The 18,078-nt window shown below is 48.4% G+C and overlaps 2 protein-coding genes across 8 annotated transcripts in view; both read left to right on the plus strand.

Moving 5' to 3' along the window:
• The first annotated feature begins 229 nt into the window (after positions 1-229).
• Positions 230-2,880, plus strand: LOC110205962 (uncharacterized). 7 transcript variants are annotated; one of them, XM_020982962.1, is made up of 4 exons: positions 230-331; positions 1,533-1,573; positions 1,726-1,814; positions 1,979-2,880. In XM_020982962.1, the coding sequence occupies exon 4, from the start codon at positions 2,084-2,086 to the stop codon at positions 2,822-2,824; it is 741 nt and encodes a 246-aa protein (XP_020838621.1). In that variant the 5' UTR covers positions 230-331; positions 1,533-1,573; positions 1,726-1,814; positions 1,979-2,083; the 3' UTR covers positions 2,825-2,880. The 7 variants fall into 7 exon arrangements, with proteins under 7 accessions (XP_020838621.1, XP_020838625.1, XP_020838626.1 ...); XM_020982967.1 differs by having other exon boundaries at positions 233-308; positions 1,726-1,840; XM_020982961.1 differs by having other exon boundaries at positions 233-308.
• Positions 2,881-14,898: 12,018 nt separating this feature from the next.
• The window catches only part of HSPG2 (heparan sulfate proteoglycan 2), a 167,935-nt gene continuing 164,755 nt past the window's right edge, over positions 14,899-18,078 (plus strand). The window contains 1 exon segment of the mRNA XM_020983019.2: positions 14,899-15,052. Within this exon segment, the coding sequence (XP_020838678.1) occupies positions 14,975-15,052 (78 nt within the window). The 5' untranslated portion in view covers positions 14,899-14,974.

Below are 18,078 nucleotides of genomic sequence, written 5' to 3' on the forward strand. Positions count from 1 at the left end.
CCAGAGAAGCTCAAAGAGCACCCTATGCACTGCCCTGTTTATTGAATTGAATTCTATTAAGGCAGTAGAGCTGGAGTTTTGAACTTCAGTTCTCCCACTCTGAGTCTCTACTTGTCCCCCAAGGATGATTTTTGCCACAGAACTGCCCAGAGGCAGAGGACTGGACCCAATGACCCTGGGGGCCACCTTCCATCTTGAAGATTCTATGATTCTATGACATGGACAAGGAGACTGGAGTGGAGAGATGAGGGTCTCTCCCTACTGGAGTCGGAGAGGAGGGCAGAGTCACCTACCTCCCAAGCAACAGAGTGAGAGGGAGCAAGGAAGCGAGGTCCCAGGGACTGGGTGGTGGGGAGGAAGACCTCATCTACTAGACAACTCTGTCCCCTCTTTTTCCATTAGAAGGACTGGGGGGAGAGGCGGGGATGGGGGGAAGGAAGAGGTTGGGAGAGTGGGATGGAGGTGAGGCTCTGGTATTCTCAACCCGAAGGACAAGGGCAGCTGGGGAGAGAGGAAGATTTGGGGTAGGGTGGGCAGCTGTTTTGAAGGAATGCCTAGCTCAAGGGAGCTGTAGGTAGGCTGTTGGTAAGAACACTGGATCTGGATTCAGAGAAACTGGATTTGAATCCTCCTTCTGCCCATGTTAAGTTACTTCCGTTCTCTGGGCCTCTGTTTCCCCATCTGTAAAGTGGGAGGGTTGAGCCAGTCCTGGTGATCTGTAAGGTCTCATTTAGCTCTAAAATCCTCAGGCCCTCTGAAGGCTTAGATAACCTCTTTCTTCTCAAAAGGCAGGAGTGAAAAATCATCATTAACCTAACTCTAGGGTGGGCACAAAGGAAGGAGAGTGGGTGTCCCAGACTTAAAATGTAGGGAGGTTGTGGCATTAAGGAGCAGAAGGCATTTGGCACCCAGGAGCATGAGAAGCCGGGAGATTGGGGGCAATCACTGGGCAAGGGATGCAGTAGGAAAGGAAACCAGTCCCTCCACGAGGTTGGGCCATAGGGTCTAGGCCACAGGGCAAAGGAAATGAGGGAACCCAGCTGCCAGAATGAGGTGGGAGCTCCTTTCCTTCTGAAGGCAGCATATTGGGACTGTCTGCACAGTCCAGGAAAGCTATAGGAAGGGGCAGAGGTACACATCACATGCTGTTGTAGAAAGGACATTGCAGGGTCCAGGGCTGAATCCCATCCCTGTCCCTGACCAGCTCTGTGTGTGTGTGTGTGTGTGTGTGTGTGTGTGTGTGTGTGTGTGTGTGTGTATACTGCGGACTTTGAAGCATGTTACTTCCCCCTCTGATCCTACTTCCTCACCCTGGGAAGTGGGATTAACACTCAAAGGAACATCAAACATTTATTAAGCACCTACTGTATGAAAATTACCAGGCTGAGATATCACTTCAGATAAGACAAGGTCCTTGCCTTCCAAAGGCTTAGAGTCTCCCTCACAGGGTTGCAAGTCACTTCCTCTGAGCCTCAATTTCCTCAAATCTCTATGAAATAGGGAGGGTAATGCTTGTGATACCTCTCTCACAGGGCCTTTGTGAGGAGAGCATTTAAAATGCTACCCAAAAAAAGTGAGCTATTCTTACGATTTGGATCTGGGGGTGGTGGGTGGGGGCAGGGAATGAGGTTTACTGGGAGGTGGGGAAAGGGATCTAGGACTGGGGGTGGGGAGGGTGGGGGGAGGTTGGAAAGACAAAGTCTGGGACTTTATCATTTTTCCTAGGGCTTTAAGAGGATTTCCTCCTACTCTCCTCCTGCTCCCTGGTGCGTGCTTCTCGCCTTGTCTGATGAAGAATTCTCTGCCTATACCTGGTTTGCAAATTCAGGGACTATGGCGGGTGAGGAGGGGGAGGCAGAGCTTCAGGGAGCAGAGAAAAGGGATTCTGGGAAGGAGGGTGGTTGGCCCAGGAAGGAAGGGACCTCAGTAATCCCAGCTCGGGCTCAGTACTCAAGTCCCACATCTTCCCACCCCACAGATAAACACTGAGGTTTATCCAGAACCAGTGGCCACTTGAGTGGCCCAGGGCCAGCCTTCCCCGGGAAAGAACGTTCTCACCGTTGGTTGGCTGTGAACCGATATCATGTCAGGATACAGCTCCAATCACCCAAGTAATTCACTCAACACCCCCTTCCCGGGTGGCTCCCACTACAATCCCAGCTCAAGTCCTTCTAATGGCTCCAAGTACAGCCCTCCCAAAGCCGTCAGCTGTCCTGGTCGTCCATACTGCTCCGTCTGCCCAAGCCGGAAGGAACATGTTGGCTCACCCAACAAGATGAACTCCAGGAAACTCCCCACGAGCCACTGCTGCAGCCCCAAGGCTGACGACCCTTCCGCCGACAACCCCGACTCGCCCACCAAACCAGCCTGCCGGGGCCGCCCTCACTGCATGCTCTGCATGGACCGCCCTACAAATCCCACCTTCTTGGACTGTCTCATTGAAGGCATAGATTACCTGGACCGCTCCCTGAATAAAGACACTTACCCAGGCCCAGACAGCAACTCCAAACTCCCTCCCACCAAACCAGCCCTAAAGGAAGTGGGTCAGAGCGGAGCCTCTAGCAAGGTGAACTTAGCCAGCAGCTCCTCTGAGACCAGCACAAATCAGAACACCAGCATCAACTCTCTGCAGTGCTTGAATGGGCGATCTGGCAACAAAAACAGCCTTGCCACCCCGTTGCCTTCCAAGTCAGGGACCCCCAACTTGCAGGATGATCCTTGGATGGGGGCAAGCATCCAGATCAGTCACATCCCCAAGATATGGGAGACCATTCAGGCAGGGTGGGCCGCCAAGCCTGACCCCAAGGCAGCCCTGTGGTGGTGACATTGGCTCCAGCTAGGAGATTCTCATTTTTTTCCCACAAAATAAAACATTGCTGAGCAGCACTTATGGGCTCTGTGTCGGACAGGAGGGCCAGGGTAGCTGGCAGACCACCGAGGGATCACTGGATAGGTCCCTGGCCTCTCAGCCTCTGCTTCCTAGATTTGGAGTCAGGAGACCTGTATTCAAATATTGGTGTGGTAACAAAGAAATCATAACTTCTGTAGGCCTGTTTCCTTAGAGCTGAGGACGTTAGAGGCCATTAGGTCCAACTCTTCCCACCCACCCCCATTTAGATGAAGAAACCGAGGCACAGAAGGAGTAAGTGACTTACTTGCCCAGGATCCGAAAATTAATAAGTATCTGAGACAGGATTTAAACCGAAGTCATTCTGACTCCTAGTCAAGTGTTATCTCATCCAAGTGTTATCTTACCTGGGGACCAGTAAGAATGGGAGACCAGGAAATGGGCTAACCTAATAGTGCCTGCCTCCCAGGCATGTGAGAATCAAGTGAGATAATGTCTGCCAAATTTGTAAAGTTTTTAGTCTACCCAACTCTTCATGATTCCGTTTGGGGTTTTCTTGGCAGAGATACTGGAATGGTCTGCCATTTCCTTCACCAGCTCATTTTACATATGGGGAAACTGAGGCAAGCAGGTTAAGTGACTTGCCCAGGGTCATACAGCTGGTAAGTGTCTGAGGCCAGATTTGACCTCAGGAAAGAGACACCTGGCAGTCTAGTCACCATGATACCTTGTTCCCTTTCCCTTCCAACACAACTAACTAGCTATGGGGAGAAAGGGAGGGGGCAAAGAAGAGATCTGTTCATTAAACAAATATTGATCTATTAAGCACCTACTGGGTATAGATATGGAAAGTTTAGATGACATATGACCAACACTCCAGGAAAATTAAGGATAACCTTTTTTTTTTTTTAGAAACAATCAAGGTTAAGTGACTTGCCCAGGGTCACATAGCTGGTATCTGAGACCAAATTTGAACTCAGGTCCATTGCACCACCTAGCTGCCCCTAAGAATGCTTCTATCTGAGGAAATCTCTGAAGGCTTGATGGAGAAGGTAGTGCCTGAGTTGGGCCTTGGAGGACTCTGAGAATGAATTGAGCAGGTGAAAGTCAGGAGAGAGGAAGGAAGATGTAAGCATGGGTTATGTGGTCTGTGCAAGCCAATCAATAAACATTAAGCACCTGCTATGTGCCAGACACTGTGCAAAGAGCTAGGGATACCAAGAAGGCAAAAGACAGTCCCTACCCTCAAGGAACTGACAAGTTGGGAGAGGGCAGACTGAAATGGGGAAGGGCTGGACGTTTAGGGTGCTGAAAGGTGGAGAATTTGAAGGGGAAGGAGGCACTGCAGAGAAACATGGGAACCTGCGGCCTCGAGGCCCCATGTGGCCCTCTAGGTCCTCAAGTGTGGCCCAGGGATGTCTGGAGGCCTCAACCTTTGAATCTGGGCTCCAGGTGCTAATTACATGCTGCGTTGGACAAGCTCTCTGTCCTTCAATCTGCCCCTTCGTAAAAAGGGCTTAATCATCCTATCTCACCCTGCCTCTCAAGGTTCTCGGGAGGAAGTCACTTAAACTCAAGGCAATGTAGGAATATGGGGGATTATTAGGAGAGAGGGCTGGAAGGGCAGAAAGGCATATAGGAGCCAGATTTAGAGGGCCAAGCCAAGGTGGTCTTCCTTGGGCCTCCCTTCTCTGGAGCTTTCTGGAGGCCACAGGGGACGTTTCTGATGCTCCCTGCCTGACAGTGCCCTTTTTTTCCCTTTGCATTGCCCTGAACTTTAGACCCAATCCCTTGCTGTTGTTGCTGCCTCTCCCCCTCCCCCTTCCTCCCTCTTTTCTCTTCCCTTTTGATCTCCCTGGTAATGAGAAAGAAGGGGAGAGAAGAACAGTTCAGGTGGAATGTGCCTGACCCCAGTGGAGAAGCCTGAGGCCCCTGGATTTGCAGTCACAGGGCTCTAGCCTGAAAGGACTGGAAGATGAAGTTGGTAAGAGGGACTGAGGGGCCTGTGGTATTCCAAGGTGCCTGGAACCCTGGGCTTCCCAGGGTTGTTGTCTGACAGACTATCCCTGGGGACAAGAGCTCATACTCACTGAAATTATTCATGTTTTTGTGCTTCTTTTTGTAGGGTTTTTTTTGAAGGGGGGGCATTGAGGTATGAAGAACTTGGAGTCAGATTTGGATTTGGACCTGGGTTTGAAACTCAACTCTGACATAGTCTGTAGCCAATGTGATGATGGACAAATCATTTAATTTCTCTAAGCCTTAGTTCTTCAATCTGTAAAGTGGAGGAAGAATCATTCTTGCACCACTATTATAAGAATCTAGTAAAATGATCTATGGGAAAGTAGTTCCATTCCTGAACTCTCTAGTCAGGGGTAATCCCAAAGCACAAGTCCTTCCCTCCTTCATGCCTACTCCACGGGAAGTGCCCTGGCCCAGCAGATCATTCTGCTGATCACCCCATTAGACAGAAGTGTTGGCTCACTATTATTAAGGGATATATACGGATGAACTGTCCTAGGAGAAGACACAGTTATGGCTAAGGAGCTAAGCTAGCTTCCCTAGGGACTGAACCTGTAACCTCTGGCACTGGGCAGAGGCTCCACTCCCTTGACATCCGTGCCGGCAGTTTTGTGGCCACCAGCCATGCCAAGGGTGTGGTAGAGTTCGGAGCAGAGGAAAGCATAGATATTTGCCAAAGGAAGTCAGTGGGGGAGACTTGTAGAAGGAAGATGAGGTGTGAGGTTGCAGGAAAACACCATCCAGGAATTATCTCATGTGTGATGGGATTTAGAGTTGGAAGGGGCTTTGTTCAGTCATGACCTCATATGGGGTTTTCTTGGCAGAGATACTGGAGTGCTTTGCCATTTCCTTCTCCAGCTCATTTTACAGATGAGGAAACTGAGGTAAGCAGAGGTTAAGTGACTTGCCCAGGGTCACACAGCTAGTAAGTGTCTGAGGCTGGATTTGAACTCAGGTCTTCCTGACTCCAGACCCAGTGCTCTATCAACCATGCCAACCTGCTCAACTCTGATTATGATGACAAACGGGAGCCTCTCCCCCATCATAATAATAACTTGCATTTCTATAACATGTTAAGCTCTTCTTTTATCCTAACATCCCTGTGTGGAGGGTAGTATGCATATTGGCATAATCATTTCACAGATGAGGAAATGGGCTCCAGTAGCCTATTTAGGCTTGCCCAAGGTCATATAGCTAGTGAGCATTGGATATGGGGGTCTCCTGACTCCACATTTGGTATTCTTTCTATACATTTGTGGAATGTTTGGTGTCCTCGATGCTGCAGAGACAGTCAGTCTGGGTGTGTGTGTGTGTGTGTGTGTGTGTGTGTGTGTGTGTGTGAGTGAAAGGGGAGTATGTCAGTTTAGAAAGGAACTCTCCAGGGTCCATTTTCCTGGCACAGACCCCACAGGAAGTCCCCTATTCAGCCCCTATGAGCGAAACACACACACAGGGATAGCAGCAGTAACAGGAAGACGTTGGAGAAATGCTGGTGAACAATAGTCCAGGCATGTGGTCTGTTTGTATTTGTAGAAGAAAGCCAGGTGTCAGTCTAATCTGAGCTCTGGAAAAATCATGTAATTATAAAAATCTCATAAGCATGTTACTGCCTTCAGGGACCTCCTGTGTCCCCAGACATCGAAAAGGGACCAAACATGGGTATTGGGATGTCTTCCACCAGTCCCACTAGCCAGTCAAGACTATCCTCTTTAAAACAAAACGAAATAAATAACAACAATAAAATCAATAAATAAGCAATAACAACCAAAAACTGCTCTATCAGTCCAGGTAGAGGCTACACATTTCCCATCGTCCCCAGCCCCTGTCCCCAGTCTGACTTATATACGGCCTATAATGGCACTCAGCCACAAGCCATCCAAGGAAAAAGGCAGACATCAAATGTAGAATTTATAGTCAGTTCCCATCAGTCTTTTTAAAAATTTTTTTTGGTTGGTTGATCAGACTGCTGACAACTTGGTCACTCCCTGAGGTGGAACCACAATCATGGAGCCAGGGTGGTTGAACTGTGGAGACAAGGCAGCAGCTGCTGGCAATAGCCATAAGGTGGGGCAGTGGTCCTCGGATTAGAGCTGGAAGAGCCCTGAAGACCACCTGAGTCCACCCTATCGTTTTTTTTTCCTTTTCTTTTTGGAGGCGATTGAGATTAAGTGACTTACCCAGGGTCACACAGCTAGTACGTGTCTGTGGTCAGATTCCAACTCAGGTCCTCCTGACTCCAGAGCTGGCACTATCCACTGTGCCACGTAGCAGCCCCTCACACTGTTAGTTTACAGATGAGGAGCCTGAGGCTCAGAATGATTAAGTGACTTGAAGGTCAGACAAGTAGTAAGTGACAAAAGAAAGATTCAAATTCAGGTCTTCAGACTCTAAATCAACATTTCAAGACAGGGAGAGATTAAGCTTCCCAGCCAGTGTTTCCTAAACTGTTCTTTATATTACAGCACAAAGTCCGATCTCCCCAACTGCTAATTCCCTTCTTTCCAAACCACTTTGTATTTAAGCGCTTTGTTTATACATGTACGCATTTATTAGCATTATGTTGTGCATTTTATGCATTTATATTTTAAGATATAATTATTAAATTATGTAAATAATTTAATAATTTTCTATATTTCTATTTATGCTGGTTTTTTGTTTTTATACTAATTTATTTATATTTACTTGTTGACTCCCTCATTAGAATGTAAACTCAATTTGAGTAGAGATTGTTTCATTTTTTTCGTCCTGTATTCCCAGTGCCTTTCATGGTGCCTAGCACACAACAGATGCTTAATACACAGTTGTTGATTGATTGTTTGCCATTCTACATCTGAACACCTTGACAAGAGGGAAAGCAACAGAGCCAGGTAGACCGCTTTGGAGAGACTGGTTACCTGGACATCCTTGTGTTATGCCCCTGGAAAAATTCTCATGCATCGGGTTGAGTTGTTAAGAGCCTGAGTCTTAAGCACACAGTATGACAGAAGGCTGGCCAGTAAATATTGTAAACTACTGATCTTTACTGTGACACAGTATGCATATCTTTGACAACGGTTTTTGAGTCCTTCCATATTGTCTTGGGTAGGTCTTTGTCAGTGGGGACCCTGATGACAAATTTCAGATATCCTCTACTTCATCCTGGCAGGGTTAGCTCCTGCCGGGCCCCTAGATTCACCCCCTCAACTCTCTGATGAAAAATGTGGTATGTGGTAATTCTGTACAAATGTTTTTACCTGTATACCTATATATTCAGGGCATCCCCAAAGTCCCCAAAGCAATAGCTTTAATAAGCACTGAAACTTTTGGGGGCATCCTGTATATATTTCTTTCTTTCAGAGAGATTTCATCTTAGGAATATGCCCATTATTCAGAACATTATAGATATGGAAAATTCAAGAATTTATCTGAGAAGATCAGCTGTGGTTTCCTGTTGTAAAGGTGAAATCAAGGCCGGGGCAGCAGCAGGATGTGAGAACTAAGGTCTTCCAGACTTCAAGTCTGGCCCTGTATCTGCAGTCACTTAATGGTTTACCACTCAATGGTCCTCCTCAAAAAAACATGTGGATTGAGAACCCAGTCTGGCTAGGACCCAACATTATTCTAATTGAGTTATCAATTGGTTTTAGATATGCTAATACTACTCTGAGATCAGATTAAATACTACATGTGTCAGAGTACAGAGAACTTCCTGAAAGTAGGTTTGGTGATTCGAGATTGGATTATGCAATGGATGAAGGTAAAGCAAGTAAGTGAGAAGAGGCGGGATGATGCAGATGAGAATAAAAAAAAAACTTTTTATTCTTACATTTTACAAAATACTTTGCACACGTTAAGAATAGCTGGCATTCATGTTACTGCTGCTGTTCATTAGTCCAGTCGTGGCACTCTTGGTGACCTCCTTTGGAGTTTTCTCGGCAGAGATATTGCAGTGGTTTGTCATTTCCTTCTCCAGCTCATTTTACAGATGATGAAACTGAGGCAAACAGGGTGAAGTGACTTGCCCAGGGTCATATAACTAGTAAGTGTCTGAGGCTGGATTTGAACTCAGGAAGATGAGTCTTCCTAACTCCAGGCCCAGTTCTCTATCCAGTGCAACACTTAGCTGCCCCAAACATTTATTAAGGACCTACTATGTGCCGAGCACTGTGACGAGCACTTTCCAAACATGATTTCATTAACATTTACAGGAAATGGGCTATAGAAATCTATCCTGCCCTATAGGAAAATTGAAGGGGAAGGGGATAAGAGAAGGGAGAGAGAGAGATAGAAGGGAGGGCAGATTAGGAGAACGGGTGTTCAGAATGCATGCCATCTTGGGGTGGGAGGAGGGATGAGACGGAGAGAAAATGTGGAACTCAAAATCTTGTGGAAGTGAAAGGTGAAAACTAAAAATTAATTAATTAATTTTTAAAAATATGATTTCATTTGATCCTCACAACAACCCTGGAAGGTAAGTGCTATTATTATCCCTATTTTACAGATGAGGAAAGTGAGGCAGGTAGAGGAAAAATAAATGAACTGAGGCCCTAAGGAGGAGAAGGGGAATTGCCCTAGGTCACAAAGGGAATTGGTTCCAGAAAAGGGAACTATCCCTCGGGCCTTATATGGGGACTGTGAAACTGGAAGGGGGTGGCAACGTCCCAAGCCGTGCACAGGCTGAATGTTGGAGTCAGTCCCAGGCCAGCCTGCACCAGGCAGGAGCGACGCTCTGGCTGCCACGACCATGTTTGGTGTACTGCCTGACATGGGGCCTCATCTCTCCCATCAAGGCAGGAACTTCTCAGGAACAGCTGAACAATGAGGGGAACTCCAAGGCTTGGAAAGGGGGACATTCCAAAAGACTTGCTCCCCCGCATCCAAGGTCAATCACTGCATCTTGGATGGTGACCCAGTCACCAGCTCTGTTTTTCCCTTTTGGGAACAACAATGAGGCCAACTCACTTAAAAAAATTTACACAAATTCTTCCAGCCCTTTAGTGGGACTTGGCTCATCATCTCGCATTGTAAAGGTGTATCCAAAGTCATACAGCTAGTTAGAGTTGGAGCCCACGTCTCCTAACTCATGGTTTAATATTCTGTTAGCATCCTGTTGTCCCTCTTCCTTCCCCCATTTGTTGCCCAGGAACTCTGCCCTCCTCACACATGCCCCCTTAGGTCCAAGACTATCCGTGGGCTCCAGCCTAGCTCTAGGGCTTAGTCAACACCGTCTATCCTTTAAAAGAAAAAAAATATTTAAGCATTTGCTGAAAAAATAATTACACAGAACTACTATATTAAGAAAAAAAAAGAAAGCCAAAAAGAAGGCCATCGAATTTGATTATTAGGAAGTTACAAATGATTTTATGATGAATTTTTAAGTTTTTCAATTTTAAGTATGGCAGAAACTAGGCATAGATCAAAATCTCACACCATATACCAAAATAAAGTTAAAATGGGTTCATGATTTAGATATAAAGGCTGATACTGTATGTAAACTGGGAGAGCAAGGAATAAAAAAAAATTTAATTTTTTTTTAATTTTAATTTTAAAATTCGGAATAACAGGCATACCACTAAAATCAAATCTCTCTAAAGGGAAGAAAGAGTATAGGTAGACAGTGAGGAAGGAAAAGTGTATATATGTAGACAGTGAAAAATTATTGAGCAAAATTGTCATCTGTATCTGTGTACATTAAGAATTAAAATCTCTACCGGAGGCCGGAGGGTTAGACAGTTGAAAGGGAGAGTCTGGGGACCGCACAGATAAGATCTGATCTAGCCAGTGTCCAAGGGAGGCTATCTAAAAGCTGTCATTGGGATCCCAGGACCATGAGAAAAATAACAGCTAGCATTTACATAGTGCTTTTTAAAGTTTGCAAAGCATTTACAAATATTACCTCATTTTATCCTCACAACACTTCTGAGAGGTAGGTGCTATTATTAGCCCCATTTTACAGATAGGGACTCTGAGGAACACAGCCATCAAATGATCTGCCCTGGGTCACACTAGTAAATGGCTAAGGCTATATCTGAACTCGGGTCTTTCAGACTCTATTTATTTTGTCACCAACAAAGGTACACCCAAGGGAGTAGAGAAGGTCTTCAAAGGTATTGTCAGAAAATTCACTCTAGCTTGCAACCCAGTCTTTGCTGCCCAGTCCTTCGTGGTATTGTGTGCCTAAGACTACAACCTGATGCATAAGACTTTTCCCAGAGAAACACAGGATGGAAATGTACACACATACAGACACGCAGGGAAAACTATCCTGGTAGTTCTCCATGTCTATTTCTTCCTCTTAAAAGCCCTAGCTCCCTTCAAGACTGACCTCAGGGGCCACTGCTCCAAGAAGCCCTTCCTGATTTCCCTAGTTATTCCTGCCCCCATCACTGTGTATTTATTCTGTACAGCTTCTATATGTTCTTATCTGTGAATGTATTGTCCACTGCTTGTGCAGCCAGGGGGCACAGTGGATAGATTGCTGGGCCTGGAGTCAGGAAGACCAGAGTTCAAATCTGCCCTCAGACACTTATTAGCTGTGTGACCCTGGGCAAGTCACTTAACCCTGTTTACCTCAGTCTCACTATATGTAAAATGAACCGGAGAAGGAAATGGTAAACCACTCCTATCTCTTTGCCCAGAACATCTTAAATGGGATCATTGAAGAGTTGGACAATCCTGAACAAATGAACAAGTACCATGTAAGTTCCTTGAGGGCCGATACTATCTCATTTCTATCTTTGGCATAATACCTGGTATTTAATAATTGCTCCTCAATAGATTCACTCATCGTTAATTCATTCAACAACCATTTATTACTAACAATAATAGCTTACAGTTGCATAGCCCTTTAAGGCTATATTCCTTTCAACAACCCTGAAGTAGGTAGTGATGTATTTTGATGGCCATTTTACAGATGAGACAACTGACATTTTATGGTGAGGGACATTTGCTTGAGATTGCTTGGAGAATTAGTAGCAGAGCCAGGCATCCTATCCTTGGATTTAGAGCTATTCCTATTGTATCATGTTAGAAATCGATAATGGAAGAATTCTAGGCAGTTTGGAAGGAGGTGAGTATGGGATATTTGAGGGAGGTCCTTCCTGGAAGCCTCCAAAACTCTGCAAGGACGACTTGGCTCCCCTCTCCTCCCTGGTCTCCTTTCAGCCTCCTTTTACCTCCTTTTACCTGCTCTGCTCAGATAGCCTCTTTCTCTTCTCCTCTCTTCTCCTCTTCCTCCCTCCCAGTGGTCCAGGAAGCTGGAAGTTTGTTATCTCTCCAACTCTAGAGAGCATTAGGTCAGTGTTTCTGCTACTTGGGTTATCTGTATCAACTTGTATCTACTTGTATCTGTCTCTCTTCCCCAGCTCGGGGGCACAATATCCGGCTCACAATGGAGAACCAAGTCTTTTTCCCCGTCTGTTGGACTTTAGTTTCCTCATCTATAAAATGAGGGCATTGAACTGGAAGATCTCCGCAGGTTCCCCACCCCCACCCCCACCTCCCCATCTATTAGCCTCTGTTTTCTTGAGGGCAGGCTCTGTCTTGGTCCTCAGATTACAGTCTCCCTCAGGCCAGGGTCTGGGGCATCTCCCTCAACCTGGTGACTCTCCAAGCAAGGGCAGAGCTGTCGCCCCCAGATTGGATGTAGGGCAGAGGTTATCTTCCTTCTCAGGCTAGAGGCTCCTAAATGGCAGGATGCGGTCTCTCCCTCAGATTGGAGGTCCCCCAAAAGGCAGGAATCGGGTCACCTCCCTCTGCCTGGGAGCTCTCTTAGAGCAGGAATCTGGGCTCTTCCTCTGAAATGATGGGCCCCCACTGAAACGATGCTTTTTAAATATCAATGTTTGAGGGTGGCCATAGGAATGTTACCTATAAGAGCTGAGGGCTGGCTATGGGCAGGGGCCAGAAACTAGTCTATTGCACTGTCATTCAGAGTACAGTAGATTATTCTTCCCTATGTGGGACTAAGATGCCCAAGTTTTCTCCCTGCCCCTGACCTAAATGTCCCTTCTCTCTGTGTCTGGCTGTCCTTACTGGCCTTCGGGTGAGAGGTGAGAACCCTGTCAAATGCTATGGAGTCTGGTCCCTTAGTGCCCCCGGGGAAGCTACAGTGGGAATAGAGGGAGCCTTTGGTGCCCCCTCAAGGGCTAGGAGGTAGTGTGGTATATAGTAAAAGGAGCATTGGCCTGGAGATTAGAAGACATAGCTTCCAATCTCTGCTTAAATTCTTACTACCTGTGTGATTTGGGGTATGTTACTTAATTTTGATTGGCCTCAGTTTTCTTACCTGTCAAATGAGAAGTGGATTAGATTGCCTCTGAAGTCCACAGAGGATTTTTTTTTTTGAGGTTGGAGGAAGGGGAGAGTGGACCATTGGTTACTACTTTGAGAATGAGGATCAAGGAAGCAGTTGGTAGTTACAATATGTCTCATTTGGGCCTTTTTAGGAGGCTGGGAGATAGGAGAGGAGGCATCCCAGTCCTGAACCTCATTGGACACACAGACTGAGAGCCTGGGTTTGGAATGCCTTGGACCATGTCACACCCAGATGGGCACTTCCCCTGGTTCACTATTCATTTTGCCTGCCTGCCGGTCTGGCTGGAGAGTCAGCCTGGAGTCTATGGAAACCTAGCAACTGTTTGTTGAAACAATGGAAAACTTCATTTTTCTCTCCCTCCACCCCACCATTTCATTACTCAAAAGGTTTCTCTCAAGGTTCCAAAAAAAAAAAAGCAAACCCCCACCCAAAAAAGTGTTTTCTTTCTGCCACTGAGCCTGGTGCAGCCCTGGAAAATTTCAGGCGGAAAAGGGAATTTCAGCATGGGCACAAACTGGAAAGAAAGGTTGTGCCTCTTTGAACTCATATGCCCAAGAATTTCTTGGGAAATTCACATGAATTTATGGACCAATGGTGTTCTGTCTCTGTGTGAGATTTACATGATTGGTGTGTGTCTGGGATCATAGATTTAGAACCAATAGGCCTAGAGATCACCTAGTCCAATTTCATTTTATAGAGAAGGAAGAGGTTGAAGTGATGGGAGATCAGGGAGGGCTTCCTAGAGGAGGTGACATTTGCATTAAACTTTAAAGATTGAGGATGAATTCAACAGAGCTCTGATTTGTTTGAATGGGTAGGGGAGCTGAGGAGCTTTGTCCCTCACTGAGATCACCAGGATAGGGATAGGAACTTTTGCCTCACGTAGTTTTGTGTGTCAATATGAGTTCATAGGATCGTAGATTTAGACCTGAAAAGGGCCTCAATCTGCTCTAAATACTCATTTTACAGAAGAGGAAACAGAGGCATAAAGAGTTTAAAGTAAACTTAGGTTGTTAGATAGTAAGCTATACAAGCAGGATCTGAATCCAGGTCCTGTGACTCCAAAGCCTAAGCGTTCTTTGGAGTGGATGCTTTAAAATGTAGGAATACCAAAGTGCATACGAGCCTTGATTCCTGTCCCTAACTTACTATGCCAGGTACCAACTTGTTGAAGAGTCCAGGAAGGACTTTCTCCTGTGAGATGGGGAGACAGGGACCTTGAAGCATTTCAAGTCCAACCTCCTCCTTTTTCAGAGGGGGAACTAAGGCCCCGAGAAGTTAAGTGACTTGTCCAAGGTTACACAGCAGAGGATGGTCCAGTCGAACCCAATCGGGCACGCTTTCCTCTAGCCCTCGCTGCGGGCTGAGTCTGGCTCCTTACCCTTTCCCTGGACCCGGCTCTGCTCCTCTCCTGCGGGACAGGTTTCTGCGAGCCGGGCCGGATTCAGGTCCCTCCCCGCAACAGTTCGCTCGGACCATGCACCCGGGCCCCTTAAGGTCTCCCCGCGCCCCCGCGCCCCCGCCCCCTGGTCCCATCCCGGACTCCAGGCCGGGTTTGGCGGGGAGCCGGCCCTGGGCCGCTGCCCCGCTGGAGAGGCGGGGGGGGGGGGGGGATCGGGGGCCCAGACAAAGGGCCAAGTTGGCTGCGCGGCCCGGGCTCCAGCCGCCTGGGCCGGGCCGGAGGCGGAGCCGGGGCCGGAGGCGGGGCTACGGCCGGTGGGAGGCGGGGGGCTGGGAGTGGGGGGCAGAGAGCCGGGGCGCCGCGCCGATCCCGAGCCCAGCCGAGCCGAGGCGAGCGGGCCGCAGACATGGGGCCGAGGGCGGTGCGGACGGGGCGGCTGCTACCGCCGCTGCTGCTACTGCTGCTGCTGGGTCCTCTTCTCAGCGTGAGTCTGCCCCTGCCATCCCTTCCCCACCCTCCATTCCTTCCTCCCTCCTTCCCTTCTCTGCTTCTTCTGCAACTTTGGAAACTTTGTGTGCCCGGAGGGCAAGTTGGCTCCTCGGCCAGCGGGCTGGGGCTGCCCGGGAACTGGGAGGGACTGGCTGGGGACGGGGGATTGGGGGGCTCAGGTCGGCCGGTCGGCCGCGCTCCTGCCTCGGCACCTTTGCCACGCGCCTCTCCTCCCCCGGGGCAGATGTCCTCGGGGACTCCGCGATGCCCTGGGACCCCCTGGGCCACCAGAAGGCTGGGCTGGAGGGGAGAGGGCACGGGGGCTGCGGAGAGAGGGAGAGGCCGGAGCCCTCGTCCTCCAAGAATTCGGGAAACTTTGAGAGCCCAGAGAAAACTTGGCTTCTCGGTCGATCAACCCCGGCGGCTGGGGACCAGCAGTGCCACTGCTGGGGTCCCTCAGGGCACCGGGCAAGGCGGGGGCTCCTAGGACCGTGCACCCCCCCTCCCCCAGGAGGCCAGATACTAGAGGGGAAGGGCTGTCCAGGGGAGCTGTTCAGGCCCGGCAATGAGAGGCCCAAGCCCCAGTCCATGCCGCCCAGGAGACACTAGGAATCTGGCTACCCCTAGGCGACCTGCCCATGCCACGCGCGGGGCCGGCCTCAGGGGAGTAGAGAGTGAAGAGAATCGAAAGAGAATGGGCGGGGTCAGGCCCCGCGCGTGGAGAGAGTGGGCGGGGTCGTCACCTCCGGTGGGGAGAGTGGGTGGGGCCAGCGTCTCGGGTGGGAGGCCGAGGGGTGACGTGTGGGGGCTAAGCATTTGCCTTGGATGGAGAGAATAGACAGGTGGGGGGCTTTTTGGGGGGAGGGGGACAAGCAGAGATGATCCCTCCCCCTGGGCCAGTCACTTCACCTCTCTTTGCCTCAGTTTACTCATTGATCTCCAAGGTATTGGGAAAGTGGCTGGGAACCCATGTTCTCCTAGCTTCTTTTGCTCAGTAGACTGGGCCAGGATGACCCTAGGGATTTTTTTTTGGGGGGGTGAGGTCTGTGGAAAGCCTTAAGGCTATTTGGGAAGAAGACAGGCTAGACCTTGGTTTTTTGACCCTATCCTCAGTGGTATACACTAAAGGGTGTCGGATTAGATCCCTGTGGTCCCTTCCATCATGTGGTCCCTTTGCATTCTATGATGCCTCTGTTAAAAAGAGGAAGGTAGAAGCCTGGGACAGCGTGTAGGGTGGGGATTTGCCCGCAGCAAACTCTTCCATTCCTGGCTGCTGCCTGCTGTGAGCCTCTGCCCTAGAGAGGGCCCTGGTCAGGCACCCTACTGTGAAAGGCCCCAGAGAACAGCTGCTTCTCCATTAATAAGTATATATTTGACTCATCCAATCTGACCATGCCCTTAAGGACCTTATACCTCAGAACAAGAAACTTAACTAACCCTGTGCAAGATCATTCACTAGGGGACTGCTCCCAAGTAGTTACACTTGAAGCCAACCTTAGCCACCAAATTGCCTCAGCCTCTCATTTTAGGCCCAGAAAGGCTAAAGTCAGAGAGGGAAATTGCTGTCATGGGACTTGAAAGAGATAGGGGGGGAAAAAGTCTCCTGAAATCTCAGCAGATAACCAGATAACTATAAGGGATGTTTGTGTCCTGCTTGGAGGTTGCCTAGGTAATTTCCTGAAAACATTCCTTTAAGGTAGATCGTCTGAGCATTCATAAGATTATAGCCCTAGTGCTGGAAGGTAACTGAGATACTTTCTAAGCCCATCCTCCCTCATTTTACAGATGAGAAAACCAAGATGTGGCTTGCCCAGGTTCACACAGCTGGTATTGGAGGCAGGAGGCAGTCTATCTTGTTGGCTCTAACCATTACACCAGGCAGCCTTGTGCTTATCTTTGTGATATTAATTGTACTGGATTTAGAGGAGGAGGCCCTAAAGTCACTTTAGCTGTCTAGGCCTCAAGATCCTCCTCCGTAAAATGAATAAAAAGATGGGGTGGTCCCAGAGTAGTGGGATCAAATTCAAATAGAAAGGGATCCCTGCAGGCTGCAGATTGACTTAGAAAAACTACAATTAAACTTTATCTGTGACATGCAGTCATTTTATTTATTTTGTTAAACATTTCCCAGTTCCATTTTAATGTTCTCATTTTGACACCTCTGGACTAGAAGAGGGCCCTTCCCAGAACCTCTCCCATTGGATCGACTCCACAAAACTTCTTCCTCTGATTCCAGAACACCGTGAGGAGGTGAACCTGGGTTTTAGAAGGTTCTAGAAGGTCTAAGGGGAGCACAAGTTGTGCCAGGGCTGATGATCCTGGAAAGGCTATGTGCCCAGCAAAGGACTGTGAGTGTGGCTGTCATCAGAGGACCAGCCTAGCTGAGTGTTTATGGAGAGGTGCCTTACCAGATTGGCCCCTGCCTCAATGGGCATATTTTTTAGTTACAGTCTCTCTTACCCAAGTGCTTAGTTCTAGAAGGGCTTGTAGTCTGGGTGGGCCCATTTCAGGACTTTGATGGGAGATCATAGGATTTAAAGCTAAAGGGACCTTAGAGATCTGTCTAGTAGAACCTCTTTCATTTTACAGATGAGGAAACTGAGGCTTACCTAGAGTGAGGAAATAATTTACCCAAGGTCATACAGATGGTAAGTGGCAAAATTAGGCTTTGAGCGCAGGCCCTTTGACTGCAAATCTGCTGCTTTTAATAGACCTAGACTCTTAAATTCTTCCTCCTCTGCCAGGGCAGTGCCTGGAGAAGCTGCTGAGGGCTGGGAGGAAGGAGGCAGATTCCCCAGCTCCTGAGCCCTAACTCTAGCTGCAGATTCCCTGGACATGGGAGCCAGTGGTCCCATTCATAGGAAAATAGAAGGGAGTGTCTCTAATCCCGAAGCCTGGAAAGTAGTTGGTGGTGAGAGGCCTAGAGAATTGGAAAGAACTCCAGGGGAAGAGGGGAGGCTGGGGCGGGGTCAGTGGGCAGGGAGCTGGTGGCCCGAGGTTGGGTGGGCGGAATCTGGGGAG

Source organism: Phascolarctos cinereus, unplaced genomic scaffold (assembly GCF_003287225.1).
Source record: "Phascolarctos cinereus isolate Bilbo 61053 unplaced genomic scaffold, phaCin_HiC Scaffold_726;HRSCAF=1367, whole genome shotgun sequence".
Taxonomy (NCBI): domain Eukaryota; kingdom Metazoa; phylum Chordata; class Mammalia; order Diprotodontia; family Phascolarctidae; genus Phascolarctos; species Phascolarctos cinereus.

Bases quoted from the DNA above. Each gene is read 5' to 3' on its own strand.
- LOC110205962 (XM_020982962.1), top strand. From the start codon at position 2,084: ATGTCAGGATACAGCTCCAATCACCCAAGTAATTCACTCAACACCCCC.